Below are 12058 nucleotides of genomic sequence, written 5' to 3'. Positions count from 1 at the left end.
TTTATTTAATTGTATTAAAAAAAAATTAGTCTCATTACAAATCTTGAAAAAATAAGGTCAATAAAAAGTACTATATGTGGTGATACACACAGTGAGGGGGGAGAGAGAGAGAGAGAAAGAGAGAGAGAGTAAATGTGATGAATAAAGGTAATTACAATATATATATGTATATATATATATAAATATATATATATATATATATATATATATATATATATATATATATATATATATATACATATATATATATATATATATATATATATATATATACATATATATATATATATATGCTATATTCTTAGTTTAAAAAAAAGTTCAGTCTTTAATGAGCTTTGTATGGAACCATCAGAACCAGGTAGGATCCTTATTTTATGCTTAAATGAGTTTAAAGTTATTTTTATTACAATTTGTTAAATTTATGATTTGTTTATCTCTTTTCTTTCTAACATCCCCAAATTTATGTATTTGTAATGTATAAATTTGGAGATGTTATAGATAAAAGAGATAAACAAGTCTAGTTTTAGATTTCAGAACTTAATATTAGTTGAGTATTTAAATTTTTCTGTTGTCTATTTTTACCAGGTTCAAATGAAAAGCATAAAAAAAAGTCTAGAAATTCTGAAAATCCTACTACAACTGCCAACCAAGCAGAAAGTATTCGAAATGGTATTCGTTCAACAAGAAAACGCTTATCTATAAATATTAACCCTCAGGCTAATAACGAAAAAGAAATCACACATCAGAGAAGAAAAGTACCTACAAGTAATCAAACATATAAAAAAGAAAATTTAAATACTTTTATAAATTTTGTGTACAAATATTGTCTGCTTCATTAAGAAATGAATAGAAAACATTTAAACTAGAAAAGTCTCTATATGGAATACCCATTAGTTACTAAAATTTTTTTTACACCTTACGTTAGTCATAGTTATATTAGTTAGTTGTATATACTTTTTTTTTAAGATAGTAGCAGAAAGTCTCATTTACCTCGATCAGTTAGCGAGGCAGTTTTGGCCCAAAAAGAACAATTGCACTCAAATGATTTAAATGCGAAAAAGAAAAAAAGAGGTTTGTTTAAATAAAAGTATAAGCATATTACAATTTTGATATTTTGAAGCTGCTCAAATGTTAAGGGTGTAAGGGTGGAAAAATGTTAGGGTGTAAGGGTGGGAAAATTAGGTGGATAGGTTATTACAGGGATCCAATCTGTAACTGTTAAGTTTTAAAGACTTAAAGCTAATTACTAATTTGCAAAAACTACTTCATATTAAAAAGTTTAATATACACAAATGTAAATATATGAATTTAAAATCTTAACTCCCCATTACACACAGCTTATAATAGTTTTCAGGGTTAAAGCTAATGCTTTGAATCTATCTTCATTAAATTTTTTCATATATATTTTTTATCTAAAAATATAGCACCTTTATTTGTTTTAGGAAGATCTTTTCACAAAACTATAAATATAATACTTATACATAAAAAAGGCTTTGTTTGAGGGTCATGGCATTTAGCCTGGTAAATTTGTCCGGTGTGAATATTGTGGCTTTTTATTTGTTCACAAAAATTTGTGATCCAGTATAATAATTTTACAAAACTTTTAAATAGTTTTGCATAAAAATATATATTTTAATTATCTGTATCTGTATTTATTGAAAAATTTTTATTTCCCAGATCAAATGGGTGTAGATGTTACTGATAGAGTAATGAACAAAAGAACAAAAAAAGTTACCCCCAAAAAAAAAAAAACAAGGTTGGTCTGTTAATTTTTTTTCTGTCCAATTTCTTTATAGTTTTTACAAGCTTAAGTACTGTAACAATTTTGGTTGATTTTTTTTAAAAAAAAAACAAACAAAAAACTCAGCTAATTACAAGCTTTTTGTAGTTAATTTAAAAGACTTTTTTTCTATTAAACTCACTTGTGGGTGATTTCGAACTAAAAATTTCCATAAAGTTTTAGTTCGAAATCACCCACAACTGAGTTTAATAGAAAAGTAGGAAATACAAAAATCAATATTGTTTTACTAAATTTATCTTGAGAAATTCCTTAAATAGCAGCAAGAGGAAATTAGTCAATCATAAAGTAATGATAAGAGTCTGAGAGCCTGAGGGGTAGAAAAGTTTATTGGTTATCTAGTTAATCAAAAAATTGGTGTCAAGAATTGTTTTTAAGAAACTGTTTTATTTGTTCAGAACAAATCCACTAAAATTTCGCACTTTTGTCATTTTAGAGCCCTAAATTTCACTTCTGGTGAAGAAGATAATTACAATGGCGATGAAGAATGTAATTTTTTGCTTGTTTTTTTGGATTTTGTTAATGATGATTTCAAACAAATCTATTTTGCTCTCAAATAAGTTAATTTGCTTTGTAAATAACTTTGTTTCAAATTTCAGTTTCTGATGTGTTCCATATTGATAATGAGGATATTATTAAAGCAAAAGATATGGATCAAAGCATAAAAAACTTCCCTAATGTTATTTTGCCACCTTCGCAACCCAGTCAGCCCAGAAACGTGTTTTATGTAGAAAAAAAAGGTAAATAATCTTTTTACAGCAATTTAAAAGCAACCATTAACTACACCTATTTGCTGAATCAAAATTATAGTTGGTAAAATATTACAAATACATAATCGTACTCAAATATTTTGAACAGCTTTCAAAACATTTGAAATTGAGGTTCTCTTGTTTTTAAAAATTTGTCAAGCATTAGAAAATGTAAATTTAAAGAAATAAATGCAATACAGTCCTTATATTCTGTCTTTGTGCAGAAAAAATTCAAAAATTCCAGATGTTATGTATAAAAATTAACATTTAATTTAGAAATGTGTTTCTAAATGTGCGTCATTAAATACAAAGTGATAATGATTAGTTAAAGAAGATAATGTGATACAGAACTAATTACTCAATATTGGTTATATTTATATTATAAGTGATTAGTCATTTTTTTCGCTGAATTTTTATTTTAATTCTTTTGTTGGTAAAACCATAGTTTGAAGTTTCTTACTATATGCTTTAAGCAATTATTGAATAATAAATAAGATCAATTGTTATACGTTTTAAGCAATTATTACATAGAATTGTTATATGCTTTAAGCAATTATTGAATAATAAATAAGATCAACAACCAACACTCAATTTGAAAGAATTACAATTCTCTTAGTTTACTTTGAACAGTTTTACTTATTATGAAAGATAATCTGATACATAAATAAATAACAAAATTAATATTAAAATATTCATTAGAGTAGAAAATAACAGCTAATAAAAAATTGAAAGCGGTATGTCTATATATTTAAATTTCTTGGAATAAATTATTGTGTTTTATTTGCATATTTTGAAAAAATTTCAAATAAGATTGATTTTCTAATTACATTTCATTGATTCCTATTTATATTTCATTGATGTTTAATTGATTTTTTTTTTTTTTTTTGTTTATTTAAGATGGTCAAGGTTTTACTAAAGAACATAAACCCATTGCAAAGTTTAATCAACAAGATTTTACAATCAATCTTTTTGAGGAAAGTAGGGAACTTACACCTTTAGAGTTTGTTTTAGTAAGTCACATTCGGAAACCAATTTTTCTGTTTTTAATCCTCTCAGTTTGCCCTCTATTTTTGCGAAAGGTTTTTTCATTGTTTAAAATGAGCAAGTGAAGTTACATTTTTGTCAAAAATCCTTATTTAATTAGTTGAATTTCTGCTGTATGTTAGATTGTAACATAATGTCAAACTGCTTTTATTTACTTTTGAGTGCAAATTGTAAAAAAAAAACTTTTTTTTAGAGAGTGCATCGCGCATTCAAAAGTTTTGCAGTTCTTTGTCATGGGCTATTAGCAGGTAGGTTAATTCTGCAAATTTATCTATTTCAACAAAAATTTTTAGTCTCTTAATTGTTCCCAACATTTTACTTTTAGGTCTTGCTACTTCGCAATGTGTTTTTGTTTTTACATTATCAGCAGCAGGTGAAAAGTCGCTGCTCGATTACTACCAGAGACTTGCTATTCCATTTCAATCGATTTTTTACTTTTTGTTCACTGTGTGTGCAGTTTCTGTGCTCGATAGGTAAGCTATTATTAGATAGTTATCTGTAAAGAGAGATGCAAGCATTTTGTGTTTTGATAGATAGGCTACTGTCTTGTAGACTCATGTTAAATTTTAATGTAAAATGTAAAATTTTAACAAATATGTTCGTTTTTTAGATATGCAAACTTAAATAATGGTTGGCATCAATTTTTTCTGGGTTTGTTGTCAAAGCCTTCAAGGGCTCTTGGTTTAGTCGGTAAATCTAATTTTTTTAAAAAATACTTTTAAAAAAGAATGTTTGCAACCATCTTATTCAACATTTTAAACTAGTGTGTTTTCGAATGTTTGAAATTTATATTTATCTCAAAAGTTTATTTTATATGGTCAGTGCCGTCGGAAGGCTTAATAAATTGGAGAGGCAGAACAAAACAAAAAGGATATCTAAACTAGGGTTAGGACTATTGTAATAGTAATGAAAGCAATAAGAGTAACAATAATTGTTGTTATTGTATTAACTTAATTTAGAAACAATAACAATACTTGTGATTTACAACTATTGTAATTCTGTAATGCAATAACAATAAATATTGTTTTGCAATTCATCTTTATAAAACAATAACAATATCTGAAAAAAAAAAGTATTGTAATGACTCACTACAATAACAATAAATATTGTATTGTAATTCGTCTTTGTAATACCATAACAATATATTGTTATTGTAATAAAAAAATTATTTTATTGTCAAAATTTAATATATGTTTTAATAGTCCAGTTGTCGACTATATATCCTTGTACCCTTGAAATAGAGTACAACTAATATTTAATGATTGATTCTATTTTACTGAAACATAATGGAAGGGGGAAGGGGTGCCAGAATGGTAAATTGGGCAACTTTAAATAGTAAGGCTATCATCAGACAGGTAATATTTTGCGGCCATTTAGAGCTTAGAAATATATTACAAGATAGGTGATGCGAAATCTAAATATGATCCGAAGGTGATCAAGATTAATACCGATTGCGTATTATAATATATTTTGAAGATCAACACCGCATTTGTTACTTTTTAATCAACATATATAAAATAATGTTTTTACCCTATTTATATAATTTTAATCGGTTAAAAAGAGATAACTTGATTTTTAATGATCATCATAAATGTGGCACACTCATTAGGGTGTCCCAAAAATATGAAGTTTTAAAATATTGATGTCTCACCCCATTAAATATGTCTGTATGGTAACAGTAGTTTACCTGCCAAATTTTAGCCCAAATTTTGGTGTTTGATCGTTCGCTACCAACTTTTGATACAGTGTTATATGATATGATTATAAATGTTTTATGATTTGTTCATACAAATGAAACAAAATATATAATTGTGAAAAAATATATAAATCTGCAATGCCTTTTATTTTTTAATTTCAAAAATTAGGTCAAAAATGATTGAAAAACAAGATTTTATTGAATTTCAGTTCGCTTGAATATTAATTAATAAGCATTTATGTAGATTATGCAAACAATTCAAATTTTAGCTAGCAGTTCACAATTATATTCTGCAAAGTTTTTCCTATGCTGTTCAACTACTTGAAGCAAAAATTGTTTCTGCTCTTCGTCTTTGGTGATGGTTTCATTGAAATGTTGTACCAACGCTACTCCCCATTCTGCAGAGTCATTGATGAAAACCAGATTCCTTACAAACACTGCTGTAACTTGGAAAGAAGGAGAATCTGACCAGTTTTCAACAGGTACATCAAGAAAACTGGCATCAATATTTGATGTTTCAAAAAATGTTTTAGACGCACGCAAATTGTCAAAACTTTGTCGTAGTGTTTTCATCAGATGTGGGCCTCAATCTGCTTGTATTGTGCGGACAAGATCAGTCTTTTCTTTGTCAGACAGGAAAGATGAAAAAAGAGCAAGAGTTGCCAATTCTGGACTCATGTACCAAGAATGACGCAGCATCATTTTTAATCCAGTTGAACCAAGAACTGCATCATCGTAGTCATGCAAACGCTGTATCAACAAAATATCATTCACAGGTGCATCAGCAGTGAGCCTGCATGAAAACCATGACTGAAGATAAACACGAATGATAAACCGATTCAAACGTTGAATACCTTGTAATTCTCAAGCTGTTAAGTTAAAAATGGTTTTATTTACGGTGAATAATAGTTCAATTTTTAATGCGTAGATGGCTTTTGCTATCTATCGTGCCCTGTGCAGTGCACCAGGTTTGTGAATGGCTACATCAACCTGCAGCCCAACCATTTGTGCAGCAAGAAGTAGAAACTCTAAATAGTCATCTCGTGAATGTCTAACCTCAAGTTGACATTTGATGAATGCTTTAATTGCATCTGAAACAATTATCAAAGGGGTTGATCTAGCTTCTGGTGTGTGATTCATTTCTGTCCATTTTTCACAAAACCTTTTGAAAAATAAAATTTCTGGTCCAGTGGATGGTCCAAGACAAACATTGAATACATCGGCAAGCAGCACTTCAAACATATGATGGCTGCAAGCCATCCATAATAAATTATGTCCCATGGCTTTTTCTAGACGAGTGCAAGCTCCATTGAGTTTTCCAGTATTGGAAGCTGTCGTGTCAAAGCACATCCCAATAACCATTGATTCACACTTCCAAGATTTTATATGTTCATGAACTGCATCAGTAGCTGCTCGTCCTGATCCAGATGCTAACTTTGGAACTCCAAGAAGTTTTGGAGTGCCATCGACAAGTGATGAGAGCAGGACATGTAACCGATCTACGTTGACCACACCAGTAACATCGGTCAAAAGTTTCCCATCCCAATGAACAATGGATTTTGAGCGAACATAATTTTCTTTTATAAGAGCTGCAGCTTGTTGACGACGGCGCTGACGATGTCTATGCATTGTACTCTTGGAAAATAATGTCTCTGATATCGGAACACCAGCTTTGTTGAATGCCGATGCAAGAATCATAGTTGACTTTCTAATGCTGGTATTTGTCCTATCCAGCACAGCTGCAACTTTGGGAGATATAATGTCTCTGCGATGTCTGCGTTGTGTTGTAGAATTTGTTTTACTTGAGCATGCTGATTGTAGAAGAAATTCTTCATCAGATTTATCATCTTCATTAGAATCATGGCAAACGGATGATGTTGTTAAATGTGTTGCACTGTCCAGTTGTTGGTCTGCAGCTGACTGCTGTTGATGATAACCCACTTCGTCTATGGTAAACAATTTTTGATACAGCATCTTTTGCTGCATTATCGACATCCCTGATAAATTGTTTTTGACGTTTAGCAACTCGTTTTTCTTTAACAATAAGTTTTTTGTCCACAGATCCAATCAATCCCATTCTTGATTGTTGTTGTAATTTCAAAAACTGTCGGTCTTCATCAGTTTTTATCAACTGTTCAGAGTTGGCATGGCTGATGTCAAAAAATTGACTCAACTTATTTGTGTATTCTTTTTGGTTCATTTGATCAGTAGAGTTATTTCTCTTACAATGCTTCATCAAACGAATTTGGTCAGCATACAGATCTTTAATTTTCTGTATTATGTGATGTTTTTGTGGTACAGGCAGTCTTGCCCAAAACGAGCAACTGCTCCCATTTTACCCAAAATGGGAGCAGTTGCTCGTGCACTTGTTGTGCAGCTTTATTAATGTTTAGCTTCTGTACACGGTGATAGAATACAAAATTTTTCATGACATCTTGGCCTGAAGGGAGGCGAGCACCTGAGATGGTTTCTTTTGGAAGGCCGATAAGCCATATGGTGTTATTGCTTCTGGTTACTGTAGATTTAGCCATACCCTAAAAAAATAATACAAGTACCAATGACAGTATAAGTGTTATAAAGTATAAGTAGTTTAATATTGTATTTAAATATTTTAATATATTTTAGAAATATTTGGAGAATACAATTAAAAAATGATTACATAATTGTTATATTATTAGTACAATAATTAACAAACTTACAAATTGTTGCTGTATTTCTTGTTTTTTTCACCAATTTATATACAATAAAACATGAGCAAATTGTGTTTACTAAAAATAAAAGAAAACAAAATGGCCACTTGATCATATGACAATAGCACTGCAGCAAATAATAATAAGTAAAAGTAAAATTTGTTTCTAAACTTTTGTTTATCATTCTATAGGTAATTGTTAATAATATTTTAAACTCTAATTAATGTCAGCAGTGAGATAATTAAACTAGTTTGCATTTCTAGCTTTATTTCACTCATTTTGTGCATATTGTTTAAGATTATTGATATGGATTTTGAATTAACTCGATAGTAAAATTTTAAAAGCCCTTGGGGGACCTCTCAAACTTGTTCAAATGAGCCGTAACTTCACCAATTTAATTATTGTACCCAAGAGACACTTTTCAGAGGGTGAGACATCAACTATTTAAAAAAAAAAAATTTCCGTGCATTTCTGGGACACCCTAACACTTATGGCAATTTGTCACCACAACCACGCATAATTAAAGGATCGGCATGTCCAAGTTACAAAAATAATTTTAACGTAAATTTTTTCTGATCAAAATATGTAAAAAATAAAATTTGCAATATATTTCAAATCCGTAAATAAAAAATAACAAAAATAATAGTAAGTTCGTCAGAGATGAATATAAATACGTTAGCTTTTCTACTTTAATGTAATGTACACTACAATAGTTATTGTAATTGTTTTCATCAAAACAATACAATAGTTATTGTAATTTTAATTCATTAAAACAAAACAATACAAAAGTTCTCGAATTTTATTGTATTGTTAGAAAAAAAACAATACAATACTTATTGTAATTGTTTTTCATCACAACAATACAATACCAAAATAAAATTTTTTTATTGTTTCTGTAATATTACAATACAATATTATTGTATTGTAATGTGTAATTATATTTAATTTTTACAATTACAATTACAATAGTCGTAACCCTAATCTAAACATATCAACAACAACGAGTTCGATCTACATTTATTCTTAAAACATCAAGAGAGTAAAATAAGAGAGCAAGTGATTTCTAAATTCAAGTCTGTCCACTTTATAAAATCATAAGTATATTCATTGGCATTGAATACGTTTTTTGTAACAAATTGCTAATCAAAAATGAAAAAGGAAATAAAAAAATCAAAGGACATGCCACAGTTTCGATGGCCCTGATGGTATAATGATTTAGAATAATATCATTCAGAAGCTCCTAACATTTCATTTTAGTTTACTTTATTTCGCTGGCGTTCTCTGTTAGCCTTGCCCAGCTTGATGATCGAATTGGTTTGTACAAAGAACTTCCCGCACTCTGGTATGAATGTCCAATATTTGTTTATTTTTGTACAAGTTTATTATTGTTATATTAAAATGGTTACTTTAAAAAAACGATTTTTCTTTTAAAAATGAACTATATTTTTCAGTTCAACCTTAAAAAGTTACTTAAAAAAATTTTCAAAAATATTTATAAATATTTTCGTTTTGAAACTCTCTTCATTCTTGATGTTTCTCCATCTAATGGAACTCTCTATGTATTAAATTCTCTATGTTTTGACATATGTTCAGGTCGGGTGGTGGTAGTCGCTTGCAGACTTGGAAAGCGATTAATTTGTTGCGAGTTATTGGCTCAGTGTTAGGTTGGGTTATTGTTGGTATAAATCTTGGAGATGACCAAACAGAAGGTTTGTTTATAGTTTGTATATAACAGGTGGTTGATATTCCGAATTGTTATTTGTTTTATTTTTTAATCAACTTTGGTTTTTTAGGGAGATTTTTTTAAACCATAATGTTAAATTAAACGAAGTTCTCTGTGCTCAACAAAAGATTTAAGTTTTTTTTTTTTTTTTTTTTTATCGAAACAAAAGGTACTCGTGTATCCAAAAGATATATGAGTACGAGTTAATCGAACCTTAAAATGTGTTATGATTTCTAGTATTTTTTTAGTTACAATAACACGAACGATTGAAGAAGAAACTTTTCAGGAGAATTCGACTTGAAATGGACAGGAGAATGTCTGCTACAGATGTCTTCAAATATTAGATTAGATGCTGGAAAAATACGTGTGTACATAAGTTATATACAAATGTTGTATATATTTTTTAATATATAAATTTTATTTACATAAGTTGAATTTTAAACACATAATAGGTTCATATAATTTTTAGTTGTATATAAAAAGATTTTTAAAATTATTGTAAAATATCTTTCAAAAAGTTTTACCAAATTAAAGTTCTCTTTTTTTTTTGTTTAAATTTTTTCTCTTGTTTTTAAATCGTCAAACTTTATGTCATGTTGCGTTTGGCGATGTTAAACACCGGAATTGCTACTGCGTTGAGAAAAAAGTTCGTGTGCCGCGCTATGCGTCGCTCTGATAATAAAAAAAGGAAATAGTGTAATGACCAGAGAACTGTTCAACATTTTAAAGTATTTTTTTCACAAGACATCAGTTATTGTTCGGTTTATGTATGCATATGCAAAAAAAAAATTTCCGGTTTTTTTTAGTACCGTTTTCATTCCGGTTTTTGTGGGGGGTTTTTCTTTCAGATTAGTTCAACTTTTGATGAAACCAACAGTTCTGATATTTTAAAGTCTAAGTCTGTGTATCTAATATATAAAGGAATGGAACTCCTTGAGTTTTTTTTTACATATATTTTATATATATAAAAAAAATTCCAGGAGTTCCATTTAGGGGTGGTAACCGATTAACGATTAATCGATTAATCGATTAAAAAACTTAATCGTTAATCGATTAATTTCCAAACGATTAATCGAATAATTTTAAAAATTGTTTTAATCGCTTTAATTTTTAAAGCCGTTTTAAAAATAAAAAAAATTTGGCGTTTTTTGACAATAAACTTTTACCTCGTACCGCTGTAAAATGTAAACAAATAATATGCAGTAAAATCTCTCTAATTCGAATATCCGTAATTCTAAAACCTCCGTATAATTCGATTAAATGTAAAGTCACCATGAAATGCGCTTTAGAAGAGTCAAATTCTATAATTCGAACTTTTATTTTTCCCCATAAAATTCGAATTAGAGAGATTGTACAGTATTTTCAGTGCGGTAGTACAAATAGCCTGGTCGAAAGAATTCGGATTGAATCTGACCATTGATATGTTCGGATGTATCACTGATGGTAATTATGAAGAAAATGGGACGAGAAATGAGGGTTATTCACCAACTTTGCCAATGCCGTGGGATTCATTTTGCAGTATGTAATATTCTTTATAAGAAAAAAATTTCAGCAATGGAAACAACTCAAGAAGAACTAATCAATGATGAGGATGATGAAAATGAAGAAACTGAATCAGATCCTGATGATGATAATGACAATGAAGAATGCTGGAATGAAGAAAATAATAGTTTTGTTGATGAGGGAACCCAGTTTAATGAGGACTATGGTATTCTTATACCAAAGGTTCGTAAAACAGTCAAGATGTTTAGAAAATTACCACTTAAAAATGATATTCTTCAAAAAATTTGTTAAGCTGATTTAGGAAAAGGGTTTAAGTTTATTCTTATATTAAAATAGGATGGAATTCTCAAATCAGTATGTTAAAACGATTCTTGGAATTAAAAAGTGTTATTAGAAAAGCTCTTGTGGATATATCCGGAACTGATTTGATTTTAAAAGAAGAAGAAATAAAACAGATCTCTGATATTGTTCAGGCTCTTCATATTGTAGAGCTAATTGTTATAGCATTGGGAAATAGGAACTGTAATCTGATAAAATCTGAAAAAATTAATTTTTTTTTACTACAAAATCTTAAAGAGCAAAATACTAATATAGGTCAAAATTTATTTACTGTAGTCTCTGAGAGAATTAATGAAAGAAGAAATCGTAATATTGTTGGTTTGCTTTGCTCTTTTAATAATCTGGGTGACTATAAGTCAGATTCAGAATCACCAGGTAATCTTTTAAAGTGCCCAAACAAAAATGAAATTACTAAAACAGCAAGAGAAATATATGTGCGATTATTTCTACGTGAGGATAGCCAAACGAATAGTGAATTAGAAGTAGCATCTGAATTGAAATCCACTGTAAAATATG

At 29.0% G+C, this 12058-nt stretch overlaps 1 protein-coding gene across 1 annotated transcript; it reads left to right on the top strand.

Moving 5' to 3' along the window:
- Positions 1-27: 27 nt before the first annotated feature.
- LOC145181517 (transmembrane protein 237-like) lies at positions 28-10228 on the top strand. Its single transcript, XM_090100369.1, has 14 exons — positions 28-147; positions 306-358; positions 586-765; positions 967-1071; positions 1678-1756; positions 2235-2287; positions 2398-2538; positions 3445-3557; positions 3785-3839; positions 3917-4064; positions 4202-4281; positions 9235-9319; positions 9571-9686; positions 9949-10228. Exons 2-14 carry the CDS (start codon positions 340-342, stop codon positions 9999-10001), a joined length of 1227 nt encoding a protein of 408 aa, XP_089956495.1. The 5' UTR covers positions 28-147; positions 306-339; the 3' UTR covers positions 10002-10228.
- The last annotated feature ends 1830 nt before the right edge of the window (positions 10229-12058 follow it).

Source organism: Hydra viridissima, unplaced genomic scaffold, assembly GCF_058129835.1.
Source record: "Hydra viridissima isolate aposymbiotic clone 2 unplaced genomic scaffold, HvirCarnegie_v1 scaffold_10, whole genome shotgun sequence".
NCBI lineage: Eukaryota > Metazoa > Cnidaria > Hydrozoa > Anthoathecata > Hydridae > Hydra > Hydra viridissima.
Note: the sequence above shows the minus strand (reverse complement) of the source record. Positions and strands in the feature narration are given on the sequence as shown.